Source organism: Poeciliopsis prolifica, unplaced genomic scaffold, assembly GCF_027474105.1.
Source record: "Poeciliopsis prolifica strain line A6 unplaced genomic scaffold, Auburn_PproV2 SCAFFOLD047, whole genome shotgun sequence".
Classification (NCBI taxonomy): Eukaryota; Metazoa; Chordata; class Actinopteri; order Cyprinodontiformes; family Poeciliidae; genus Poeciliopsis; species Poeciliopsis prolifica.
In genome coordinates this window covers 4,266,081-4,275,933 of record NW_026562422.1, presented here as the reverse complement: position 1 = coordinate 4,275,933, position 9,853 = coordinate 4,266,081, and the positions used below count along the sequence as shown (strand labels likewise).

The 9,853-nt window shown below is 40.6% G+C and overlaps 1 protein-coding gene across 2 annotated transcripts; it reads right to left on the bottom strand.

Annotated features, from left to right (window-relative positions):
• Positions 1-292: 292 nt before the first annotated feature.
• Positions 293-8,598, bottom strand: mapre3a (microtubule-associated protein, RP/EB family, member 3a). 2 transcript variants are annotated; one of them, XM_055057351.1, is made up of 7 exons: positions 8,498-8,598; positions 7,480-7,607; positions 7,239-7,384; positions 6,243-6,435; positions 4,266-4,408; positions 1,839-1,991; positions 293-1,618 (listed from the first exon to the last, which is right to left on the bottom strand). In XM_055057351.1, the coding sequence occupies exons 2-7, from the start codon at positions 7,598-7,600 to the stop codon at positions 1,550-1,552; spliced, it is 825 nt and encodes a 274-aa protein (XP_054913326.1). In that variant the 5' UTR covers positions 7,601-7,607; positions 8,498-8,598; the 3' UTR covers positions 293-1,549. The 2 variants fall into 2 exon arrangements, with proteins under 2 accessions (XP_054913326.1, XP_054913327.1); XM_055057352.1 differs by having other exon boundaries at positions 6,279-6,435.
• Positions 8,599-9,853: the final 1,255 nt, after the last annotated feature.

Below are 9,853 nucleotides of genomic sequence, written 5' to 3'. Positions count from 1 at the left end.
TAAAGCTTGGGTTTTAAAGAAAAGTACAAGGAGGAAGCGGACATCAATTTTTATCTGGTAATATTTGCAATTATGTTTTTCAACGGGTTTCAAAATGTCTTTTGTTTGGTGTTAATGTCATAACGTCCTGGATTTTTTTCACATGACTGCAGCTCCACAACTAAATACAGCGCAATCATTAATAATGTTAGATTGTGTTAAAATGTACAATCTTCCTCTGGAAACAGTGGAAACTGTTTCCTAATCTGTGCCGGCAGCGCGTAGCTTAAATTTACAGACAAGAGACGACAAATACATTGTTCAACAACCGTGTATTTATTGAAAACTCAAAAGATGATTGTTCTGTGGACATGGTCGATGAATGCATGTTCCAGCCAGTTTGCAAATTTTAAAAACAGCTTAGGGAAGGAAAAGGAGGCGTCGTCGTTGACAGCCAGCCAACTAACCACAGATCACTACTTTCCTTCAGACGGGACTAAAACTTTGGACAACTTTTTCCGCAAATTAGACATAAAAACACAACAATTTCGGCAGTAGAAGTAAAAAAACAAAAAACAATCTGTCATGTGAAAATGTGTCCATGTTTGATTGTTGTAAACTGCTACATAACCATATTTTTAGTCTGCAGGTTAAGCTTAAAGGCTAGTGCATTGTTAGCCCGTAGGATACTGTCGGGATAAACCAGAATCTTCTTGAGACAACTTACAAAATCTTCACACAAAGCACATTTACAAAATATCACTCATTCACAGTCACTGTGTAACATTCTCATGCTCAGATATGATGCTCATCAATAAGGAATATTTGCAGAGCAATGATCACTTTTCTGAAGTCACCGCACCGAACAACTTCCTTCAGCATTTTCACATGCTTAAAACCAGCAGCAGCAAAAAAAAAAATTCTAAATGAAAACAAAACGACAACTCAGCAAACCGGAGCCCTCGGCTCTTTTCACATACCGCAGGTTTGCAGTATTTCTGCTACAGAAATTCAACAGAAATAAAATATAAGTTAAATAAATAAGAAAGAAAGAAAGAAAGAAAGTTACTCACAAGTCACTTCTATTACAGGTTTAGTGGCTCAAAGAGTGTCATGATGGCACTGTGTTGCTCTGTGCTCTAACAGTAGTATCAACATAAAGGCAAATAAATAACTCAAGAACAAAAAAGAACAAAAAAAGAAGCTTTTACTTTAGAAATAAAAGTTAATCTTTACAGAAAGAGTTAGCTTTTGTTGTAACTCCTCTTGTTCCAGTTTATTTTTTTGTGCATCGCTCATGCTAAAACCACTGGGTTATTGTCGTAGGTTTACCGTTGCTGTTACTGTGTACGTGGAGGGAAGGAGGAGCGGGAAATGATAAGATGGAGCAGGTGCGCTAAGACAGGAAGGGAGGGCGGAGGGGCAGGTTAGCAACAGATATACACATGAGCAAGAAAGAAAGAGAGACAGACAGAGAGCAGGAATGAGGAGGAGTGATGCCAGAAAAGCGTGCAGAGAGTAGAAAAACCCGAGGGGCAAAAAGAAAAGCAGGGGCGGTGGAGGAGGGAGCTCAGTATTCGTCCTGGTCCAGGTGACCTTGTTCATCGAGGTCGTCCTCATCCGGAGGGGCGAAGCCTTCCTGCCACACAGAAAACATTGACATCTTTCAGATTTACGTTTTCTCTTGACTGAATTGAAAACAACCAAAATCGTCTCGTCTCCAAGTAGCTGCAAAATACGTCACGAAGTCGGATGAGTCACAGCGTAGCCGCTGACGACGGAAGACATTTGGGAAATGTTTGCTTTCGCTACAGATCAGCAAAACCAAAACGCATCATCAGTCTTAATGGTAGAGGTACCTCTGTGGCGTAGAGAATGTCAATTATCCTGCTGAGCACAGGGTTGTTTTCACTCTCGTGTTCTTGGCAGATGAGCTCAATGTCCCGTAGTTTGCTGAAGTAGAAGTCTCTCTCTTTCTCTAGACCGTCCACTGTCAGCTTCAGCTCCATCAACTGAGGGAGACAAAACAACATGCTGAAGGTTTTGACCAGGGGCGTCAAAAACTCGCTTTCGTTTTTGGGCCGAATCAAGATCATGAAAGGGCCGGCTGTGCCAGAACGTACTGATGAAACCTGATCGCAAACTGCTAAAATATTGTTGGAGAAATTGTGATATAATTAATCAAATATTTGTTATTCTCATTTAATCTTTATAATGTATCTTTATTTTATGCTTTCTTTTAAGTTAATCTCATTATAGGATTAAGAATGTTTCTATATTGTCTGATTTGCTCTGATTCAGAAAGCAGAGACAGTGTTTTCCTGAAGTGTTATCTCTTAGTTGGAAGTGCTCTGTTTTGTTGAGTTGTTGGAATGCTGTAAAACTGTTACTGTGATGTGTCCGGAACGAGATTATCACATGCAAGATAATTGTGTTGCATAGGAGTGACAAACACATCACACATTCTCAAGGTACTGTCTTTGCATCTCCTGAGGTTACAGTTGTTTGTTGTCTCTCTGGGGTCGTAAAGTTCAGTTCCCGAGACTTTGGGTTGTATGCAAACGACCCATTCTTCCTGTCAGGCTGGATGTCGCCCTGGCCATCTGTCTCTGAGGTGACAGAATCATTGCTTCAAAGATAGAGGAAACACAGATCAATCCCAGGGGCATTGTAGTCTCCTGGTCCTGAGTATTTGTATTTGTATTTGTATTTGTATCTAACACTTAGTTAGGAAATGAGAACAGGCACTGTAACTGTGTGATGAGTTGTTTTCCCTCCCTTTAGAGATACAGCGTCCTTGTGATTAGGGATCCTGAAAACAATAAAAGTGAGGGGCGGACAAATGTGCTTCAGAGAGGTAGGAGATTGTAACTGAAGCACATCTCTGTCCGTTCTCCTTGCGAGTAGCAAGAATACCGACTCTTTTGTCTTTTCTGTCTTTGTTAAGTATGTTCAACAGGTTTTAACCCTAACAAATATCAATGAATTATTAGAATTAAATAACATTATTGAACATCTTTTCAGTCCCTCCAGGATTTTGTGATTCTTTTAGGAATTTTTTTTCAATAAAAATCAAAGTGTTTGTGGTACTAATTTGGAAATATTTGTGATATTTGCGCTTATTTCTGGCAGTAAATGTGACTTTTTTTTCTTCTTCTCTTCAGTGTTTTTGTCAGTTTCTGGTGATGCAACTCCGTGCTGCCTTCAGGAGAATAGGACATCAGAGTATCATCCATTAAATGCCACTCTGTGTAATCCAGAGCTTTCAGTGGAAAAGCAAAAATTCCTGATCCTTTCAATGGCATATAAATATGGGACAGAAACATGGATTATATCTTTATATAGATCTGTCTATTGATTTATAGATTAATAGTTTTACCGGTCAGAAACCACAAAGAACAAGACTCTTAATTAAATCCTAATGAGTCAGATTGAAAGTATCATATAGTCACTTACCACCATCATGACATTAACACTGCTATAAAAAGTAATATTGAAGAAATAAATATATCAAATAAAATCTAATTAAAAACATAAATAAGTGATAAGTTCCTTACTGTTATTGTCTGTAAAATATATTTCTTCTAAGTATTAGATGTGGTCTCAACAAACCCATTGCATTTCAATACTGTTATTTTACCTTTTATCTGAAAACACTGTTTATTCGTGCGATACAGCCCTCTGTGTTAATTATTGCTAAAAAGGTCTTGCCATACCAGTTTATTCCTCTGTATTTAATTTAGTTTTTTAGTTTATTCTTGCATTCTTTTCTTCAATCATTTCCATTTAGTTTTCTCTGATTGGTATGATCCTCTCTTGGTTAATTGGTTTATTAGTTTCTTTCTTGTTGCTGGTTTTATTGTGTCGTTTGTATTGACCACCAGCGATCTTCACTCATCATGTCAATCACCTGCTGTGCCGCTTAATCATCATTTGATTAGATCATTGATTTTTCACTATTCACCGCCGGGTTCTCTGATCCTGATCCACGTCTGGTTCGCAGCTCCGTTCTACGTCACGATTCTCCTATTTTTTTTGTTTTTTCTTTACCAACTACGGTGCGGAGCTGTCGGGAAACGCGCATCAGTGGAGAACAGCAGACTGTCATAAATCTTTTAGCATTATTTCTTAGCTCTTTCTTTCCAGCAGCAAAAAATAAAAAATGCCTGGTGTCATCAGTAGAGAACAATTTCTTTCTTTTTTACAAATATAACCAAAGTTTGACACAAATGTACTTTTCCTCCTGAGGCAAAAAGGGTGGAGAGAAAAAAAAAAACTGTCTGTACCTGTTGATTTAGCTCCATGATCTCGGCGTCGCTGCCCCCGTTTCTGGACAAAGACGGATTCTTCCTGATGGCAGGCATGTTGTGCTGGACTCGCTGTGGTGTTGGCATGTTTTTAGGAACTGTTGGAGACGTTCGCTGCGGTCCTGGAGTTACCAGAGACAGCGGGGAGACTCTTCAGCGTTTCTTTCAAAAGCAGTCAGATCACAACACTTGAGCTCTGTAGCAGTAGTGGCGACAGATCGAGCACATTCTACAGCAGCATGATGTGCCTTTGAGATGTCGCATTACGGAAAACAATTTTCACCATTTTCATTATGACAACTGAAGAGCCAAATTGTGCGCCTTCGATTCAAGTGCACAACAGCTAAAAGTGCTGACGTCTCAAAGACAGAAACATGCCGACGCGCATAACTACGGTTCTGAAAACAAGTGCAGTCATAATTCTGCCTATTTCCACCCACACAGCTACGTAGTGACAGAGTTGCAAAGCTGGTTTTTGACACACTGCAGCTTCATGGAGATTGTTTCCCATGATGCTCAAGCAACAGAACAATTCTGCTCCGAGCTCGTTAGTGACCCGAAAGCAGCTTTTCTTAAATTTGGTCAATCAAACCAGCTTTAGGAACAGTGTAGGCACATCTCAATTTATTAGAGGAGTATATCATTTAAAAGTTTATGTATTCGGGTAATTGAATTGAAGCCTTCGGTTCTTTACATTTTCAAGGATTTTGAGCTAATCAAGACCTAAAATTGAGTTTCTCAAAAAAATCTGAACATTTCATAATGAATAAATACTACATTGTAAGCAAAGACAATTTTTTGAATTCCTTTCTTAAACCGGAACCCAGTTCCTCCATTATTATTATTATTATTATTATTATTATTATTATTATTATTATTATTATTATTATTATTATTATTATTATTATCGTCACAGTTCTGATTACAGACACTCTCAGTGAGTGCCAGTTGGAGACATCCTCAAAGGAAGTGGATCCAAGTGGAAAACCATTTGGACCAACCCATCAGTATAAGAAGATTGGGATGTAATTTTCATCTAATTTAAGAGTTTGGAAAGGAGAAAACAGGTTGGGCCGATGTTAACAGAAGCGCTTCCTAGTCCTCTTTTTAGACTAAAGTACATTATATATCTTAATATTGATATTAAAAAATAGGACTTAATCCTTTTTTTCCCAGCCACCTTCACAATATTACTACTTTACTTGATTTTATTTTCCAAACTACCTGAGTCTTGACCTCAGTGTCAAAAATACCATTACAGGCTTTAAAGTTCATGTCATCAGTTCAGATGATGTCAGAAACTAACCTGAACTATTGGGCAACTGTTGCTGAGAGGTTGTGAAATTAATTTAGTAAATATACTGTCCAGTACAGGGACATACTTTAAGTGGGCCAACATTTCTAGATCAAAAATTTATATTCTGTGTAAAAAATAAAATAAAATAAAATTTCCAGAGAAACTGAATTTTAGCTTTTTCTTAGCTGTGAGCCGTAATCATCAAAACTGTCTTAAATAATCATTTGAAGTATATCAACCTCATATCTACATTGAATCCACAGAGCTTCCCCTTCACTAGAATAACTTTTAAATGATATTATAATCATATTCGAATTTATTCAGACGATTCTTCAGTTGCATCAGCTGTGTGATGAAGAATCCAGGTGGAAATATTCGACATTTTTGTTCACGTTTCAGCCTTTCTGAACCAAAAAAAAAAGAGAGAGAAAAGGGGCAAGGATGTGGACCATCTTCGTTAGTGTGGCTGCATCCCTCTATGCACTGCGGTGTCGGCTGCGGCCCCCGCAGTGTCATAGGTCAGCGGATGCCGAGCTGTGAGGTTAGCCCGCCGCCCTGTGAATCGTGCCGCTCACAACACTTGCTTTACAGCGAGCGCTTTTGAGCCATCCAAAAGCTCAGCAAGGCCGTGCAGCAAAGCCAGGAGGGGTTTGGTTTACCTGGGTTTCTCTTTGGTTTGTGGATAAAGTGATCACCTGGATTGGGGGCGGGGGCCACGTCCTGCCCCTGCCTCGCCAGCATGGGGTCGTACTCCTTCCCGTCGTAGTTGGCGTCGAAGAACTTCTTGAACCACTGGACGAATTCAAAGTTGTCCTGGAATTTTCCTTTGACGAGCTTTTCTACTGGGATTATCTGGAGAGGGGAAACAAAACCATCTCTGTCAGTCTCAAGGTGTGAGACTCCAATTTTTGACCCGCAGCATACGGCGGAGAATGAGGGCCATGCTGGGAAAAAATAAATAAACAAAAATAAGATTACGAGAATAATAAAGTTATGATATTATGATAATGAAGTTGAAATAGCATGAGAGTAAAATCAGAACAATATCAGAATAAAGTCACAGTTTTAAGTCTTTATTCTGGTAATATTACAAAATATCATGACTTTAATCTCATGTTATTTCAACTTTATTGTCACAATATTATGACTTTATTCTCGTATTCAGTGTATTATAAGCCTGGCGGGCCACCAGGCTTTGTTTGTGCCCCCACCAGGCTTAGCATTGATAATTTATCAGTTTTATCTTAATAATTGGCTATTTTTATTTATTTATTTTTTTTACTTTATAGTTGGTGTTTAGGTCTTAATCTTCCAGTCTCCCCAAAATGCATAACAATCAAATAATATTTTCAAATTTCCTGTCAATTTTAAACATTTTTAAACTGAAAAACATGGCAGCCAGCCAGATGCTGTGGGCTTAGCAAGTTTTCTGGGGGAAACCCTGCGTATTAGCTTGACTTTTTCCTCATAATATTTTTATTCTGGAAATATTATGACTTTACTGTCAGACGGATTTATTCTCACATTATTAATACTTTACTCTCATCATTTTTTTATGACTATTCTTGTAATTTTTCTTGAAGTATGGCCCTCGTACGCTGTCGTATTGCGGTATTAGGTTTGCAACATGAAACTAGGCGATGAAGGCTACTTACTTTGTCTACGCTCATCCTTTTAAAAGCTGCTTGAAGGACTTTGAAGTTGTGTATAAATTCATGCTCCAGTTTGGCTTGAAATTTGACCTTCTTTAGAAGAATGCAACCCGGAAATAACATGTCCATGAACTGGCAATAAGCGGCTCCTGAAGACAGACAGATAGATTTGTTAGATCAATGAAAATGCTGGAGAATCTTCTTCTTCTTCTTCCTTTTTTTTTCCTCCCTCGCTCGAGCTTACCTGAGCAGAGCTGCTCGATCTTGGTGTACGTGAGATGCAGGGAGTCGTTGACCCATGCGAGCATGTCATGACGGCTGAGGTTGTCAATGGACACGGATGTGGCGTACACATTCACCGCCATCCCCTTCCTGAGGAAAACAGCAACACTCTGGATAAATCAAGAGGAAATATTCCTCTTGTAGCCGAATGCACAAAGCACACCACACTTTTCAGATCTGAATTTGTGGCAACCCCCCCCCCCCCAAAAAAGGATTTAATCTAGAAGGACCCAACACGAGCAGCCCGTGGGAGACGCATTTGATTCCTGATGGTGAACCAGCTGTGATCTACAGATGTGTTGTAATCCTCTTCAGACTGGAGACGGATGGCAGCTTTCCACATCTGGCAGCACCTCCACGCCTCCCCGCACCCAGAGTCACCTCTCCGTGTCACCGCGTCCTCTCGCTTTTATTCAAACAACTGAGTCACGTTTAAAGCCGGAGGGGCGCAGGACTGCGAATGCCCTCTCAGCAGAGCGCGTGCCAGCCTGAGGCTCGCGCTGCGTCGCGACCACTTGACGCGGTCAACACCAAATGGGATCAAACGGAAGCGCAAATGAACGAACATGTCCGAGACGCAGTTCAGGAGCGGCTGCTTTGAATAAGAATGAGCGGCGCCACCAAAGCAAAGTCAGTCTATTCTCTGTAGGGGGCCCCGGGGCCTTGGAGGGTAAAAATAAAAAATAGCTGCAGAACCGCTGAAGTTTACGAATAAAACCTGGGGCGTTTATTGTCGAGGACAATAAACGCTCCCGTTAGCTGACGCTGGAAGCCCCTTAGGGTTGAAAACGCCGCAACGCCGGAACCGCTGTCCTCGCGGCCCCCTCGACAGGCCTCCCCGAATACCTCAGGACCGTCAGCGCGGGGGAAAACATCCTCTGTGTGAGGGTGGAAAAGTCTAAACACGTCGCCCCGACGCAACACAGGGAGCCGGAGGGAAGGCGAGTCGCTCCCTGGGAGGTAAAAGTGCCGATACTCACCGTGTTCCGTGTTGTCTGGCTGGCAGCAGCAGTCCTTATGGCAAAGCGCGGTGCAGTGCTTGGTAACGGGCCGCCCTGTCTGAGCCTGCAACAATCCGGCTCTTACTGCGCAGGCGCCCGACTCCATGCTGTTAAAAGGCTTATTATAAATAGGACTTTGGCCCGTTTCTGCTAGGAGACACATGATGTGTCGGGTTGGATTTTAAGCTTGTTAGTGACACGATGCAAGAGGTTCGCAAGAGGTCAGGCCTCACAAGTAGCTTATGTTGAACTGGTTCCTACTGCTGTGTGTGTGTGTGTGTGTGTGTGTGTGTGTGTGTGTGTGTGGGTGTGTGTGTGTGGGGGGGTGTGTGTGTGTGTGTGGATTCTATCAGCACATAATACAAATAATCTGGCCTTTATGTTGCTCTAAAAATATTTCAATCAAACTTCTTCTGTTACAAATATAGCTTAACATCCGTCAAACAAAAAGCACAAAATGGAGAAGCTGTTGGCTTGAAACAGCAGCATCACTGCCTCTAACTGCACCACTAGGAACAATTAATCATTAATAAAAATCTGCAAAAGCAGTTTGCTATGCTGGAGCATACAGGTTGACAATGCCCAGACGGAAAGAGGTCAGCAGGGACTTTGGGAAGCAATCGTCTTTGCCGGCGGTGGATCTTGCACTAAAGACTTGTTGGGTGAACGCATTCCTTTAATCAGGTCCTGCTGCAGCAAAACACCATGAAAGTTCCAGCTGCTTCACAATTTGTATGAAGTTTTTTTTTTTTTTTTTGCTGTTTCCTGGAATGCAATATTTAGTTTTCTTTTTCCAAGCAGGCCATCTCCACAAGGGAAGTGATTAAGGAATGCTTGGTGTTTTTCTTGAACTGGTATCTAATGTTAGAAATCCTCGTGTCAAAAATAAATATCTCACTGTTTTCATTGAGGTCAAGAGTCACTTTTGCCGCCACATTAAGTTAGCCTCAAGCTCTTCCATCTAACAGTGGCTTAAAGTTTACTTTTAGGACAAAAACTTGCCTTAAATTGCGTCATAGAATAAGACAACAATCTTAAAACAGAAAAAGAAAATAATCACGCTGCTTACAATAATGCTGCTGGACTTTAAGAGTTGTGCAGATCTGAGTGCATGCAAACCTCAAATAAAGACATGAGTGGAGTCTGCCGTTTGTTTAATGCCTTCCAGATAAAACTTAAATCATTTTATAACCTAGTAAGAGCAAATATGCACAAAAGATGCTTTCCTAATAATATCTTGTCTCTGATTTCCCTCACAGGCGTTTTATCACTTCTATTTCTAACATATTTCAAAAGTACATTTTGTGTTGTAGGCGTCTGAGGTGAACATAACGG